At 48.0% G+C, this 16,458-nt stretch overlaps 2 protein-coding genes and 1 long non-coding RNA gene across 3 annotated transcripts; 1 reads left to right on the top strand and 2 right to left on the bottom strand.

Annotated features, from left to right (window-relative positions):
• Positions 1-3,666: 3,666 nt before the first annotated feature.
• On the bottom strand, positions 3,667-10,097 carry st8sia1 (ST8 alpha-N-acetyl-neuraminide alpha-2,8-sialyltransferase 1). Its single transcript, XM_003972798.3, has 5 exons — positions 9,558-10,097; positions 8,977-9,121; positions 7,049-7,158; positions 6,758-6,850; positions 3,667-6,695 (listed from the first exon to the last, which is right to left on the bottom strand). The coding sequence occupies exons 1-5, from the start codon at positions 9,734-9,736 to the stop codon at positions 6,215-6,217; spliced, it is 1,008 nt and encodes a 335-aa protein (XP_003972847.1). The 5' UTR covers positions 9,737-10,097; the 3' UTR covers positions 3,667-6,214.
• A 496-nt stretch (positions 10,098-10,593) lies between these two features.
• Positions 10,594-11,953, bottom strand: LOC115246672 (uncharacterized). Its single transcript, XR_003885759.1, has 3 exons — positions 11,705-11,953; positions 11,066-11,240; positions 10,594-10,995 (listed from the first exon to the last, which is right to left on the bottom strand). It is a non-coding gene; the product is annotated as an uncharacterized lncRNA (long non-coding RNA).
• Positions 11,954-14,112: 2,159 nt separating this feature from the next.
• Positions 14,113-15,861, top strand: LOC101065088 (troponin I, slow skeletal muscle-like). The gene is made up of 7 exons (XM_003972797.3): positions 14,113-14,196; positions 14,530-14,568; positions 14,842-14,883; positions 14,986-15,117; positions 15,186-15,275; positions 15,363-15,545; positions 15,631-15,861. The coding sequence occupies exons 1-7, from the start codon at positions 14,128-14,130 to the stop codon at positions 15,730-15,732; spliced, it is 657 nt and encodes a 218-aa protein (XP_003972846.2). The 5' UTR covers positions 14,113-14,127; the 3' UTR covers positions 15,733-15,861.
• Positions 15,862-16,458: the final 597 nt, after the last annotated feature.

Here is a 16,458-nt window from a genome sequence, read left to right as displayed (position 1 = left end):
ACAAACATGTCTAAAATGACAATAAATCTCACACAATTAATACAATCTATATTAAATCTCTAAAAACTCTCGGAGGGCACAAACGGAAATTCTTACGGCACACCTCCGTACTTGAAATGAAGAAACCTGAATCGCTGCTAAAAGCCTGCCACTTCCGACTGATTTTAGAATTCAAGCCAAAGGGTTAAGCAGTTATAATCGTTATTTACTGTAAATACTTATGATAGATAATATCTACTATAGCATGCTAATCAGCCCCGCCTAATTAAACTCAGCACAGATACATTTTTATCTTTTTCTTTTTAAAGAAAAATGCCAAGAATACATGGTCGGCCTATATTACTGAGCACCACTAGGTGGCGCGCTGTACTTAAAAATGTGCCTCTACACGCACCGATTAAGTCGAGCCAAATTTAGAATAAAGCAGGGTCTGTCTCGCCAGCACAGACTGCTCTCTATTCGAAATCTGTCTCGCTACATCTGTCTTTCTAACACACGTGTGGATTCCAGATGCTTGGCACTGATTTAAATGTCATCTTCTAATAGTTATAATTGTAAAATAAAGGGGGTATTCTGCAGCAAAGCACAAATGATTGTTAATTCGTTATTAGCCTACGTGGGTGTAAACTGAAAATGAAGAAAGATTTATATCTATGCTTTGGATTTTCTCCAGTCTGCAACTTTTCTGGGTTGGGCTCAGAGACACAAAATGTCTCGGTGGGTTTTAAATGAGTAAATAAATTGAAACATGCACACCTCGGGGATTCCGCTTTGCAGTCTTTGTGGTCGGAGTTGATTCGACTTTGTTCTCTCGTCACAACTCGATGACATTTCAGGCTATTTCCCTGAACAGTCGTGTATCATCATCATGCCACATGCATGCGAGTGACTCCATAAACCTGCCTGTTTGTTTTGCATCTCTGTTCTTTCCCTGTTACTTTTGTTACCACTTGCTTTCAAGCGTTGACTAAAATAAAATTACAAAAACAGCCACAAGGGCGCAAAAATGAGGTCAGCTGATGCGTCTGAGCTGGCTGAAGTCAGAGTGTGAGAGCGATAAGAGCTGGGAACAGTTTAGGTTTCCTCCGCAGTGCAGAGGCTCTGGAGAGAGGGGGGAAGGACAAGGATGAAGGAGGGAGAGGAGACAGAACCACACGCTCGCTGCTGTAGGAGCAGCTTCCTGGTGTTGATGATCCATCTTCCTGTCTGCGACTCTCAGGCTTCTCTGGTCCTCTGCAACATTCGTGCAGTCGGTGCTGCTGTAGGTGGTTCAAAACATGATCATAGAAGTAACGTCGGCCGAAATACTTTGGTCCCCTCCCTGTTATTCAGAACAAATGTCCCCATAAGATATTGAATATCCGAAGGCTCACATTCATTCATATGCAGGAACTGTGATCTATTATTTATAACATCCAGTGTGAATTTTTACGTGTCAGACCCCCGCTCAGGACTCGCCTGGTCATAATTGGACTGGGAGAGTTTCAGCCTTCAGAAAAATCCCATTTTAGGTTTAATTTTCCATCTGTTTGCTCTTGTTATTTGTGTTATTTGTTATTTCCCACAATTCAGGGGCACTGTGGCGCCTGTTGCCATGGCCACCAGAGCAGGAACACGTCTCCATCCTTGAGTGTAAAAGCAACGAGGCGGCCTCCCTATCGCTTCCTTGGATATACTCCCCCGACTGACGCGTGGGTGTCTGTAAAACACTTTTCTTTCCTTCGCTCCAGTTTCCAGGACGCCCACCACCAAACCCATTTTAGAGCCGGCAGACTGGACTGATGATTTGGTTCCAGACTGCTTAAAACCTGGCCTGGGGAGAGAAAACCACCTCCTTCTCCAAAATCCCATGAAGCTCACCCTGTTCCTGTGCCTGCAGGGCCTCAAATGAAGCGAGTGTGTGTGTGCGAGAGATGAATCGGTGTTTATCCCTCTGGGCCGTGACCCTCGCTCAAGCAGGATGTGTCTAATGATGCCCATAAATATCTCGCTGCGGACCTGAACCGGCGCTCACAGAACCACCAACTCAGAGAAAGAAAAACGAGAGAGACGGGTAAAAAGAACGAGTTACGAAGCGCAGATGCAGACCCCCTGCCGGCTCTCCCACCTGCCCTCTTTCCTGCCCACTCGTCATTATTCTGTGCAGCACATCAAGAGGCACAGGTGCTCGCACAGGAGGAGGAACATTCCCCAGACCAGGCCTGTGATGGCTTCAGCAGTGGTTCAGAGAAGGAGAAATGCAGACAGGAGATTCTTGATTCTGTAGGTAGTTCATAAAGAACTAATTAAAGCAATTAAAGGTCTCCTATTTCACATTTTTATCTAATCAGTCAGTCGTCAAGGATGGCAATTATGAAAGCGGTGTTTGTGTGGCAGGTTTTCAGCACAGCATCTGTGCAGGCGCAGTGCTTTAATTATGGGTATTATTTGGGGTGCCCAACCAGGATTTCTGTCAGGACCAGGACTGGATCCGGTCACCCGGTGTGTTTCGATCACCCCAGAATGGGACAAAGGTTCCTCTGCAGTCCGGGAAATTCATTAGCCTCCACTTGAGTCACCTCCAAAATTCCCTCCTAGAGGCTTTTCTGCTGGCTACATGATACATTATGGATCGCACCGAGGGGGTGGGGATGGCAGGCCACCAGAGAGGGAGGAAGAGGAACATTCTGGCTCATACGTTCTGATGAGGGACACACAACCCATGGGCTGTCAAACAAACACATTACCGCTGAAAACACACGACAGCTGAAGCTAAAACAGCAGATCCAGAGTGTTAACTCTTCACTTTTGTGGAATGAAACATTCCTGGAGCTGCTCACCTCCTACCGCCCCCTCTTATTAGTCCTACAAAATGCAAACACCAGAAAAAGGTGCAATTGGGACAGAGCATGTAGGAGTGCAGCTCGGTGCCCTAATTGGATGTATGAGAGCTGACACCGGGCACCGGTAGGGGACTCGGTTTGCATCTGGACGCCCCAGCGGCCTCTTTTCAGCACCGTGCAGGCTGCTCAGGCCATGTGCACGACCCGTACCCACAGAGAGGGCTAAAAATAGATATGTGCCGACTCAGCCGCTGTGACACAGGGATGACCATCATTGGTCATGATGTGTGATCTGAGTGCTGTTCATTCAAGGATTCAAGGGACTTTTACAGTCACACCTGCAGATATTTTCACCTCATTTAAAGGGCTAATAAGAAAGGTAAAGACCCAACAATATATGGAGTTAGATCCTCTGCTTTTAGCAATTAGGACCGTCTGCAGCAGCCTGGATAAAAGTGTGTTGCTACTCCATCCTTTACATTTGTGATCTGGATCAGCAAGGGGGGGAAAAAAAAAAACTAGAACCGGATCATGAATTTATCCACATTCATGACTGGATTTGAGGGAAGTGGTCGGGGGAAATCTGCCGGCGAACATATCATGTTTCATTCTGCTGCGGAACACTTTGGGGCCGCTGTCGGAGCTGCTGAATGCTCTGCAGCCGGCTCTGAACCAGGGCACTAAGACGCCCATATGGCCGATCCTGCTCCCGAGAGGACATTTCTTTCCCCATCTTGTGGTGCAGAGTGAAACGTGAGTCACTTTGGTTATAATGGGAGGCTTTGGTAAGCTAACACCTCGCGACGCAGGTCTTTGGGACAAATGATGGACCGAGCCAAACAGGTGACCATCACCTCTTTAATTATGGGCTCAAATGAAACAATCCAAGCAGCTAAATTGGTCTTTATTCACTGTTGTTAGCATGTCCGCTAAAGCACAACCAAGGCTCATCCAAGCCATTCCCTGTTTCATGGTCGGAAGGCTGCTTTTTTGACAACAAAGTAAAAAACCAAAACATAAACAAGATAAGCCTCGTCCTTGTCCCTTGGTGGGAGGCTACAGTGTAGGTTATTAGGCCCGCCCACCCCGTGGTATCACATAAGTCACGTAAACATGCATATTTCCAGCATCACAGGACTCCAACACGCGATTGGGGAGAGGTGGGCCGGTGTGGGGGGACGGGACAGGGATCTGATCGAGTGGGGACCCTGGAGACACCTGGACATTTTTTTAAATACATTTTCTGGAAAACAGGAAGTGCAGGTGGAGTTAATCCCCACTCATGACCACAAAAACAAGCTGAATGATCCTTCCAGGACAGCGTGGTCACCGACAGCAGCTCTGCAAATTCAGGGTATTTTATTACAGTTTCAAAAGGAAAACTCCAATATGTTCTGTTAAAGACATCAGCGTGATGGCAGGAGCGAAGGATGCTGCCATGGAAACGTCAGATTCTGTTTAGTTCTGTCCTGTTTCATCTGAAAATGTATTTTTAAAAAATAAAATGTCTTGGGCACCTTTGAAGAGGTGTTTTAGCATTCTGAGGCAACCCTTATTCAATCTCGCTTTAATGTTTTTTAACAAAACCTCTTTATATAAAAAACAGAAAATATATTAAAATTATTTCCTTCTGTAAAATAATTCGGAACGGAACACCTGAACACTTCCTTTTGATTACGATTTCCGCAATCAACACTTACAAAATGTACGAAATTCCAGTAAACAGCAACACGCTACAGCAGGGCTAGCATGAGCACAGTTATGGTAAGCTATGCTAACGCCGCTCTGTTATCCAAGACCTACAATATTGTGGATTTCTGAAAATATGAAAGAATGCTTAAAAATACAGAAATTCACATACACTCCTTAGAAACGTACGCAATGATGCTGGGTTTTGGTGTTGAAAATGAGAAGTAACATTTCATTATGCGAACCAATATTTACGTGACAATTCATAAAAAATTTGAAACTGGTGCTGTCCTAAACAACCAGATGTAACTGGGACTGGAATCGTAAAGCATTTATGTCTTGAACATGCAGCACAAACCATAATATGAGTGTAAATGTCATTACCGCCATATATAGAATGGTTTTTAGTGCTCTGTGACTCTCCCATGAACAATCACTAATTCTGTTCCATTTATCAGTCTTTTAACAACATCTTGGGGGGAAAAAAGTAGTTTACATGCAAGCTCATCTGCTCCCAAGATACTCTTTGAAGATGGAATCAAAGAGTGAAAGGAACAAATGGGGACGAACCCTTAAAAATAACACTTTCTGGCATTCCCTCTAGCATGACTCCACATTTAGAATCATTCTCTCAACCTGAAAAAGCTTTTGATGCCTTATTAGTGACGGCTGTGGGCAACAACGCCAGATTTAAACAATTTTTGCAATAATCAAGCTTTCCAGGGATGTTTGTCGGTGCTGCTCGCCCAATGCTAACACTTGATACTGCTGATAAAGTAAAAAAATAAAAATAAAAAGACAAAAACTTCCCATCTCACTGAAGGCTTTTAGTGCAACTTGACAATATTCTAGACTACTAGAGGCTCGGCACTCCATTTCAAAGAAAGAAAGCTCTATTTGGCACTAGAGAATGCCAATCAAAGGCTTGATTGAAGAGGAGCGCGCACGAGCTTCTCCCTCCGCCAGCCTTTTCCTCTCCATCAGATTTCAGTCCCTTTCAGGCTTCACCATCATCTCCTTTGTTCTCATTTCAGTCTTTCAGTGCATTTTATTGCTCCCAACCCCCCCTTGGCCCTCAACTCCCTTTTGTCTCTGTTTCACAAAGCCCCGGGAGGGGGGGGGGGGGGGGGGGGGGGGGGATTACATTAAATGCACGTGCGCGCCATAGCTCGTCTAGAACCGGCCCAGCGTAGTCCAAATGTAGCCGGACTTCCACCCCCAGGTAGCTCGGTGCTGAGTGGCGTCAAGGCTGTCGTGTTAAAAGGGTAAATTCCAGTTTTCCTTGATTAATTTATTACGGTGATTCGGCGTTAGGGAAGCTTTACTGTACATGCTTTACTGTAAAATCCATGGACATTTCCTTTACAGTGCAAATATCAATCAGTACATGTAAAAAAACAAAAAACAAACAAACAACCCCCCCCCATCATACAGACACTCCTCTTCTTCTCACCGTCATTAGTCCCAGATGCTGTTTGCCATTCAGTCATCGACATAGGAATAATTTACGCCGGAGCAGAGTCTGGCGCTGATGTTGATGGGGGGGGGGGGGGGGGGGGGGGTTGTTATATTCACATGGAAATGAGGGATTAGTGGGGGGAGGTTGTTGCAGGAAAAACCCTCACCCAATGTTGTTCCACAGCTTCCTCCCGCTTCACTGACCAATCAGTTCACAGAGCCTCCCCCGGTGGGCCGTGCCTCCTCTACCTCCCACCGTCCTCGGGGGGGCAGCGTCCCACCCTCATGCGCAGCGTGCCGCTTTTGTGCAAATGCCAGAGCTGGACAAACTCCTCCGGCATGGTGTGGAACCACTTATAGGGCAGGATGTTGTCATAGTAGTGGTGGCTGACCGGCTGCTCGTCCAGGTCGATGGCGAAGGGCCAGAAGCCGTAAACCGTCACCTCCTTGCACAGCGCCAGCGCCAGGCTGACCATGAAGAGCCCCGTGGACAGGCGCTTGGCGTGCACATTGCGGGCCTTCCAGAATTTGCCCACCGAGCGCAGGAATTCGGGGTTGGCGAAGAGCATGGTGAGGTTGGCGGAGGCGTCGGCCAGGGCGTAGTAGGCCCGCAGTGATGGGTTGGTCCCGGGGCTCATGGAGAACGCCGGCATGTAGATGTAGCTGGTACCGTAGACCTTCATACTGTCCACAAAGTGTTTCCTTGACCAGAGAAGGTTCTGAAATCTGACACAGACAGTTAACCAGGACGAACATCCAACCCGGCCGTGCTCGGATGACCCATTTACCTGTTCTCGATGATGCTGGGGTTGGCTGTAACCAGATGGGTTTTGGTTCCAACATCCTCCAGGTACTCCTTTGAAAGTGGCGGAAGGTTGCACCTAAGAGCAAAAAGCACACAAACATAACGAGAAATAGCAACTTTCATGCACTATTAATGCACAAACCCCTCCCATTTTAGCATGCTCCTGTCCTCCCCACAAACCAATTTTCCCTCTCCCACCATCTCCAGCACCAGGTCTGTCCAGCTCAGAGCTGCTGTGGGGATTATGTACGTGTGTGGGCTCGTCGTTTCTCACCGCATGATGAAGTCAGCCCGGTCGATGTCCTTTCCGCACTTGCTTCCCCTCAGGATGCCGCCGTTGCCGACCACCGCGCACTTCTTTAAGGGCAGCTGCAGCGGGTTCTCCTGAGAGGAACGGGACGCCTCCATTAGCATACGGCAGACTAGCACGTTAAAACAACTTCACATCCTGTTATGAAGCTTTCTCTCCAACTCCAGGTTGGATTTGATGGAATTTAAGCCGTCACTGAGGCCACCGCAGAGCCAAAGTGTCCTTCCAGGGTCCCCTGCATTCTGACAGACAGCCTGGAGTAAGTGAGAGGGCAGAAACAATTGTGCCCATTATTCCCCACACACACACACACACACACACACACACACACACACCCTTGCCTCAAGGCTTTTTCTGGACCGTGCCAGAAAGCTGAGTCAGAGGACAATACACTGCTAACAGTACACTTGGACGGAAGAGCTTGAACTCTTCAAAGTTAGCGCAGGTTCTCCCTTGCTGCTTTTCCACCTGGATGTTCCAGGGAGCTTGTTGGATTCTACTAAACTGTTTGGTAAACAGCCTGTACGGGTGCTTTGTTTGGGCCGCTGAGCCAACTGGCAATTTAGTGTCCAAGCCCAAACTGGCAGACGGGCGTGGTGACGTCAGGATGCCGGCTTGAGCTCAGACCTGCAATCACAGGCCTGGTGGCTCAGAGGCCACATATTAACAGTAGGGCAGCTTGAGTTCATCTACCGAGTAGTTAGCTTTCTTCAGGGAACAAGATGACAGTCTTGCTACTGGAAATAGGCCCCACGAGTTAGCTGGAGGCTAGCAGGATGGCGGAGTACTAAATGTGCCATTGTAACCACGGGCAGGGTAACTCGCTACGTTCTGGTGCTGGAAAATGTCCCACTGCTACAAGCTACTGGTCTCACACAGAGTAATTATTATCCATGACTGGAGGAGAAAAGATGATAGCAGGAAATGCTGGCCTGTCAAATCATCACGCTGACATGCAAGTAGATCACGACCGTTCAGATCCCTGTTGATCCCTGTTTCAAAGAAAATACGGTGAAAACACACTGAAACCACCATCCAGGTGCGTCCCTCCACCTCACCACTAGAGGGCGGTAAACACCTAGGTCCATCTATGCGCACAGCCTCGGTTCAAGCCAAAGCTGGACCCAGCAAAATCATGATAATTACCCACAATCCTACATGGTTTCTTTTGTCTCCCAAACAAACAATCAGCAAGGAACCAGTCTGTGTCTGTAACCCAGTTTTCACCCATCACCACCCGCATCCTACACTAATGAAGGATGCTCGCGACTGCAAATTAGGGTCAGGCAGTCACCACGGACATGAACCGAGATCTCTGCGGCTAACTCTGCTCCCATCTTTTGTGGTTCGAGAGACGGTTACACAACCAGCGCTTCCACCAGAATTCTCTCACTTTGTTCTGCTTGCAGGCACAAATGGCCTCATACACATGCAGGCACACACTCAAAAACAGGCGTCGGGCCCTTATCTGCATACATATAGACATGTACAGAGGCGCAATTGTGCTCTCTCCGTCCATTCCTGCGGCGTGATTTGTTCTGCAGATGCAAAGGATATGGGAAGTGACTCAGGAAGGACACTGAGACACATCCTCCCCCATGTTTTTGCCAGGCTTTAAACCCTCTTATCTACAGAGGTTGTATGGGGGGAATGGCACGAGAGCCGCTTTGAGTTGAAGGACTAGTTGTCTCCATCAACAAGGTCAAACGGAATCTACAAAATGATCATTAAGGGTCCATTAGAGAAACTTCTGTCATTTCTGTGCAGGGCGATGAAGTAAAAGGGCATTTGAAGGGTCAGAGGGACCTTTTTAAGGGCTACACTGCCAAATCCGACCACTTGAAGGAGACCACGCCGAGGTTTCTTCCTCCCGGACGTCGGCCTCCACCTACCTGCACAAAGAGCGGGTAGGTCTCGTTGTTGACGGTGTGCGAGTGGTAAAACTCGCCGTCGTACCACATGACCTTCCCCAGCGGAGAGTTCTGCTTGGTCACGGCAAACATCCTCGGCGGGTCGCAGCACTCTGTCAGCAGCTTCCTGCGTGGAACCAAAGGCAGAGGTGATTAGTGAATTGGGCCTGAGACACTGGCACCGAGACAGCCAGAATGTGATGCACATATATCACATGACAGGATGTGGTGGCGCCGATGACACCTCTGCGTCACAGCAGATGTTCCAACAAACCTCTCGGTTGACTATGACGCGTCTTTATCTCCGTGACATGAACTGATCACTAATCAGATTACCATGGAGACCTGTCTGCAGCGCCCTCGCAGTTAGCCAAGACTGCAGCAGGACTGAGGGCAGTGTCACTCTGCATAGAGACCGACTTAATGATGGGGAACTGGAAGCATCCTGCTGATCCAGCGGGTTTTACGCAGGGGGAGGACGTCTGGAGACACCCCGCAGGTTGGTTTTAATCCAAGAGGGGCCAGTTGGGGACTGTTTTCAGTCACAGCAGCCTGAAACTAACCTGTACAAATCGATGCCCGTCTGGTTCTTCTGCCACGCTTCGCCCTGCCGCAGCACCTCATCCACTATTTCTTTGTCGGCCGGGAGTCTGTACCCTGGGAAAATGTAAAACCAGCACAAAACCAGCACGCACACGCCGGCCCACACCGACAGCTTCCCCCGGCAGCATCGCGCCAACATCTTCTTCCACTTTCTCGTTATCTGCGGCTCAAAATAACAGGCGCGTCGAAAGCGGCGCAGCAAAACGCGTTCCCGTCTCCTTCCTTCCACTGGAAACCATCACACAGGGCAGAAATGGAGAACCCCAAGTCACTCCGTTACTCTGGCGTGCGCATTCGTCTGGAAATCCGGTTCTATGTCTATGATGGAGCGGCGCGCACACACTGCGGTCAAGCCATCCAACAGTTCCACAGAAGCAGTAGTCAGCAGACACTGGATTTTCGCTTGCTCGTATACACGAGGCATTACGGTAAAGACCGAGCACAGCGGCACAGAGATGGAAGCGTTTTTCTCCTGCACGACATTCCTGTAGTGAGTGTGAAAGTATTCGTGTCAAAATAAGTGTAATCTCATGAAAACACATTAAGATCTTTGCGTAAAATTCATCACCGTGTTGCTTCAGATCGGCAGCACACGACCGCGGGAGACCCTTCATTAAATTTCAGAAATTTCTGATGGAGCCTTTCAAAATAAAGCTCCTTCAAACGTTGACATGACGCGTTGGAATGGACTTCGTTTTTAATAATGGCATTAATGTAACGACATTCCCAGTTATCACGGCACGAGTAATTAAACAAATGTAAAAATCTAAACTTTAACATCCAGCAAAAGATGAAATGACCTTAACTGCAAGGTAATTTGTTCATTTTTTTGACCCAACAATGCCACACGCTCAACACAACACACAAACCACAACAAGAGGACTTAAAATAAAGAGTGTTTCTGTTTTTGCATTTTTAGGGTTTATTGTCTTGTTGGAACGTTGGAAAGATTCAACCTTTACCTTCTTGAGGGTTTCCTGAAGAACAGGCCCGATGTGCAGTGAATCGACCTTTATTTAAATCAATAAAATAATTTCATTGGGGAATTTCAATTTCAAGTGATCCGCATGGTGAGGTCCAGCGGGCACTGCAACCCTCCGGGGATTCAGTTGGAGAGGCTGACGAGCTGTGGCAGACGTCACTACAACTTTAAACACCAATAACGCAAACAGAAATCTACCAAAATAACAACACACAACGCTGCAAACCCAAACCACAAACCCAGGAAAACCTACAGAGGTTTAATAGGACTTTAAACCACTCCTCAATATGCTAAAACAAGGATATCCAAAGAAGAAACAGGGATGCTGCTTTGCGACGACATGGAAACGGCGCTAAGAAAAGCAAACAAAAGCTAAGAGGCCAGGCAGGACAACCGGGGGCCAACTCCCGGCAACTCTAAAAAGAAACAAAGCCAACTGTTAATGCCATAAATGGTAGAAAACGCCAAAATGATGACACATCTTACCTGCATCTATTTACTGTAGCTGATGGCAGCTGCTCAGGAGGAGGCCAAACACACCACACTGAACTGGAGCCACCACGGCCACACCGCAGCTTTGCCAGAGGAGAAAGGGAGATCAACAGGCCCTCAGGGGCCACAAATCAGCTACACCAGGTGCAATCGGCGGCATGTCACACACCTGCCGGGGAAACCATGGCAACAGGGACGCAGGAGAGAAACTCAGCAACCAGGCACATACCCATTAATCATGTGGCTACATAAAGTTTAGATTTACTGTTAATGTGAATTCAAGAACATTATACAGTCATTTGGAGGGCTTTTATTTTGAAATGTTAGCTCAGAACTTTCTGATTTTTTCTGAAGGGTCTTCTGAGGTGGTGTTCTACCAAACTGAAGTGGAATCTTCGAGTCATAACGGGGGATTTTCCCAAGATATTAATTTGATTTCAAGTACATTATCGCGCACAATCTCGACATTTGGAGGAACTTAATGTTGTAATGCAAAATCGGGATTTTCTGAAATTGAGTGCGGGGTCTTCTAGGGCCGCGTCCTATCACCTCGAAGTGGAACCATCGAATAATAACAAGGGATTTTCCAAAAATGCAAAAAAAAAAAGCTCTTCCTGTGCAGCTGCGCTTTACCGTAATGCTCCGTGTACTCAGAGCAAGTGGAAATCGAGTGGCTGCTTCAGCCAAACTGTTGGATGGCTTCACCGCGCATTTGGAGGAATCACGAGCCCCCTTCTCTTCGGACCCCGCGCCCTACCAGGTCACCTTCGTCTCTCCAAGGCCTCCTGCAGAAGTCTGTGGCTGCAGGTGAAAGGCACCAGACACCCGCCCGCGTCCTGTCAACGCCCCCCTCCAAAGTGCAGCTGGTGCTTCCGTCAAGTTGTCAATGATTGATACCGGCTAGGACGGAAAAGGAAGTTCAAAATAAAAGCGTAAAAATAAAATAGTTTAAGGTTACATCTAGATTTTTATGACTTCTGAAGAAAATAAATATAAACAAAATATACAAATAGTCATTATAACAGAGTCACAACGTCTCCATCAAGCAAAGCCAACATTGTTTCCTTTGTGTCCTAAAGCAGTTGATCATCTACTTTTGAGGAAACTTGTTGGAAGGACTGGGTATGGATCATAACATGAGACTACTGATGGTTCAAGGGTTTGATGAAAACAATAAAATAAACTAAGTGTCATTGTGAAAATCACGTGTTCCAAGTCACCTTTCTTGAAGAGCAGCACCTGAACGAGTGTTTACTGCCCCCTGCTGGATTCAAAGCGAACCTCGCAAGAAAGAGTAACGTTGCACCATCATAATTTCTGTAAATTGCATGTACAACACGCCACCATTCAACACGCACACGTATAGATATATATAGACAACACAAAAATGTAGACCCGAAACGATGTTTTCTTTCCATTAAACAGCAGAACTCAGTAGAAAGTAGAAAGACTCATTAGAAATACTCTGCCGCCCTCTGGTGGACATAATGCGAACTACCAACTTTGACCGGCTCCACTTCTGATTAAACAAACTGACACATTTGTGTTAAAGCTCTGCTTTATTACCAGAAGACTTTAAATGATTGCAGGAAAAGGCCGTTTGTCCATTTAAACATTACTGTTGGCAATAAAATGCACAAAGCATTTGTTGTGTACAGACTTTTGAAGCGCAAACTCGAATTTCACACGCAAAAACATCAAATATACACAGGTCTCCCCAGTCCCTTGCACAGCTGCTTTCTCTCCTATAGAGACAAGTGCTTTATTTAATGGAAAACTTGGAAGCCAGCATCGAGGCTGTGCCAGCGGTCAGAGGGATGCCATCCTCGGTCACTTGACCACTTATGAATCAGCTGCTTGTCTGTCCACAACAACCATCTGAAGAAGACCCGGAGGTTAGGTAAACAAGAAACCGTAAGAGAACGTCGGATTGTTTGGATCCACGTGGATCCATCACCCTCATGCCAGCGGTGGTAGAACAAAGCGCATCACGGGCACAGCCATACCAAGGCTTCTGTTTTATTTTATTCCCGTGTGCATGTGTGTGTGTCTGCAGAACAGGCTTCAGGTTACATCAGAAATAGCTGCCCCACCTGCTGAGGATGACGGGGTAAAAAAAAAAAAAAAGATTTAAAAAAAAAGATGGCACAACATTTGTTGCCCCCACATCTTCTTTTATAGCCAGGCTGTTGTTTTGAGGCAGGAAGACGACTGCAGGAAGGAGCAGCAATTATTTGGCTCAGCTAATCACATCTTTTATAGTCACATTTGACAGTTTTCCAGGGTTTTAAGGCTTTTAATAACTCAAGGAAAATCTCCGCAGACCTCCACGCTGAGAGTGTCCTTGTGGTTAATTCTGGATTCACCAAAAACGCCTCCGGCGTCTGAACTGGCCGCGGCCCGGCGTCTCATGAGCCGCTGGAAAGAAGAACCCGATGCTGCAGGGGTTTAAGTGATTTGCAGTGTCGGTGTCAGGGCTCAGGGGGAGATTAGCACGCATGCTCGGAAATCTTGATTCACTGAGGTCAAGAAATTGTTGACAGCAGATGTAAGAGCAAAACGCCTGTGTAGCCGGACAAGAATGGGGTCGGGACGCGGCGCTGACCTTTAATCCACCAACGTGCCCGATGTTAGCTTGATCAAATGCAGAGGCAGCGTAGACATATTTTCACATTAAAACTAAACACAGGTGATTTTTTTCCCCCAAAGAAAGATAAAAGTATCTCTATCACCCCCTCGTGGCTGTCTGCAGGACAATCTGACCTCTTTCGGAGGAGGCTGGGGCTATTTCAGTACCTCAGCAAACCACTAGAGGGCATCAAACATGTTCTGCGGCTTAAAAATGCCAACAATTATGATGACAAACAGGTTTTTTTCTTTATTATTTGATAATGTTTTCATCTCAACCTTTAAGGGAGGAGGTGGGATCTCTCCTGAGACGCTATTAGAATGATGCCTCATTATTTATTATTGCCCTCAGCGGCTGTCCACCGTATCGGGGAGGAGATATTTAATGCCTGGTCCCATGCCAGCACATTCCTGGGGCCGGGCGTTATATGCTCCCTCCACGCGTCGCGGCGCTGCTCATAGTCCTCATCGGTCGCTCAGGAGACATTCGCTGGCAGGTAGGAGGTGTTTATCTCAGCATTAATGGTCTTTTAGCATCGATTTTGGTGGTCAGACGTGTACAAAGGATAAAGAGAGGTTCTTAGGGATGAGCGTTGGGAGGAGAAGATCAGCTCCGAGAGTATTCAGGAGAATCTTTCTCATTAAGTCCTGGACTTTAGACTCAGTTTGCCTGTTTTCGCATGCTTCTTTACACCCCTCGACCTATTTTCCCTCATGGGTTTGTTGCTAAATCCTCTTTTACGAGGGCAGCGAGACCGAGGAGAAACAAAGAGTGAAATCTAGTAGAATGGTCTGTGTTGGGGCTCATTTGTCTCCGTTTGGGGTTTCAGGAGGCTGACAGATCCGGAAACATGAACAAGGGTGAAAAGGTGAGTCCAGCGTTAATCCTCCGTGCACGGAGAGGGAGGGGCCCGCCGACCTTCCGCACATGTCAGAGACCTGGCACCGCTCATCTGTCAGGGGCGTTATCAGCATCCCGGAGAGCTTTTCCTCTTGACTCCATCCTAATAATAAAGCCTTATCGCCATGTGAGCCGCGACAATCTGTCTCCTGCGCGGTGTTTCAGACATTAGACGCTACAATGGTCCGATTTAGAAAATGCGAGAGCCCCCAAACTGCAGCTCTGACTTTTCTTTCAACAGCCAAAGTCGAAGATTACGGCTTCTCGCAAGCTTTCCCTCAAGGTGAGAGATGAGTAGGAGCCTGTTGATGGCTCCTTAAAGTCCCGCTGAGGTCGAACGGACGTGTTTTCTGAGCATTTTCCGCTGCGTGTTCCTCCCGAGCAGAAGCTCCTCCTGACGAAAGCCTGCGAGGATTTGGAGCAGGAGAAGCAGGAGCGGGAGGAGGAGAAGGTGCGCTACCTTGGGGATAAGATCCCCCCGCTGCAGGTGTCAGGGATGGCGATGGAGGACCTTCAGGTAGAGCCACAGGGCGAGGGGGGTCGATGAGAGCAGCCTTGACTCCGTCTCCGCTCACTTCTCCTCAGAACCTGTGCAAGCAGCTCCACTCCAAGATCGAGGTGGTGGACGAGGAGCGGTACGACTGCGAGTCCAAAGTGAAGAAGCACAACAATGACGTAGGTGGACCCTCAAAGGCGGCTGAAGTTCCCGATGTTAGCACACGCGTTTCACTGTGGGGTTTCTTTTTTTTTTTTTAACGTCAGATCCATGAACTGAAGCTAAAAATCCAGGATTTAGGAGGCAAGTTCAAGAAGCCGGCCCTGAGGAAGGTGAGGGTGTCCGCGGATGAGATGATGAGGGCCCTCCTGGGCTCCAAGCACAAAGGCTCCATGGACCTGAGGGCCAACCTCAAGTCTGTGAAGAAGGAGGACGTCAAGCAGGACAAGGTACCGAGCCCCCCCCCCCCCCCCCCCCCCGCCCCATGTAGGTCCACTCCAGCCTTTTCCTGACTCGTCTCCTCCTCTTCCTCAGGTTCTCACCTCTGAGGTGGGCGACTGGCGGAAGAACGTGGAGGCCATGTCAGGCATGGAGGGCCGCAAGAAGATGTTCGACACAGGCGGCGCCGGGCAGTGAGGCCCCCCTGGTTCTGAAAGCGTTGGACGCAAACACCCATTTTTTAAACGAATGCCATCTTTTTGTTTTGTCACGCTGCATTTAGCAAATTCGAACGGATCTGAATAAACGCGGCGCTTCAGTCTGGGATGCACTTTGGCTTTTTGGGGGGGGGGGGGGGGGGGCTAGTGAAGAAAGAAGCATAAGGTTACATACCTGCGGGGTTGTAAAGCGTCAGGGGAATCTGCACGACCCTTCTGGCAAATTAACGGTCCGGAGGGACAAAAGATGAGGGTTGGGGGGTAGTGTGTGTGTGTGTGTGTGTGTGTGTGTGTGTGTGTGTGTGTGTGTGTGTGCGTGTATGTGTGTGTGTGTGGGGGGGGGGTCCTGTTTCAGCTCTGGTTCAGCTAGGATCCCAGGCGCACACGTGCACACACGCTGGGCCACATGCTCCGGTTCATCCAGTTGTTATTCTGAGAAGGGAATTAATACCAACAATAGCTTCTCATGAGATGGTGTACAAGCTTTTATGACTGTGAGTGTACACGTGTGTGTGTGTGTGTGTGTGTGCGCTCTTCATCTATATATACACTGAAGCTCATTGCATAGGTCAGAATTCCCAGATGTGTTTTCCAGCCTTCCTCCCTGTCAACACCACTAAGTTACAGTTGCATTCACAGGCGGTGATGCTGCAGCCAATCCGGGACACTCGGAACCAGAACACTGCACCACCCCGCGGCGACCACA

The sequence above is a fragment of the Takifugu rubripes genome, chromosome 18, assembly GCF_901000725.2.
Source record: "Takifugu rubripes chromosome 18, fTakRub1.2, whole genome shotgun sequence".
In the NCBI taxonomy this organism is placed as follows: Eukaryota; Metazoa; Chordata; class Actinopteri; order Tetraodontiformes; family Tetraodontidae; genus Takifugu; species Takifugu rubripes.
Note: the sequence above shows the minus strand (reverse complement) of the source record. Positions and strands in the feature narration are given on the sequence as shown.

Excerpts from the sequence above, each read along its gene's own strand:
- st8sia1 (XM_003972798.3), bottom strand. The coding sequence starts at position 9,736 with ATGTTGGCGCGATGCTGCCGGGGGAAGCTGTCGGTGTGGGCCGGCGTG. Across the intron at positions 9,122-9,557 it reads ACGGGCATCGATTTGTACAG|GAAGCTGCTGACAGAGTGCT; the intron begins GTTAGTTTCAGG and ends GGTTCCACGCAG. Across the intron at positions 6,851-7,048 it reads CGGGCTGACTTCATCATGCG|GTGCAACCTTCCGCCACTTT; the intron begins GTGAGAAACGAC and ends TTTTGCTCTTAG.
- LOC101065088 (XM_003972797.3), top strand. The coding sequence starts at position 14,128 with ATGCTCCCTCCACGCGTCGCGGCGCTGCTCATAGTCCTCATCGGTCGC. Across the intron at positions 14,569-14,841 it reads ACATGAACAAGGGTGAAAAG|CCAAAGTCGAAGATTACGGC; the intron begins GTGAGTCCAGCG and ends TTCTTTCAACAG. Across the intron at positions 15,546-15,630 it reads AGGACGTCAAGCAGGACAAG|GTTCTCACCTCTGAGGTGGG; the intron begins GTACCGAGCCCC and ends CCTCTTCCTCAG.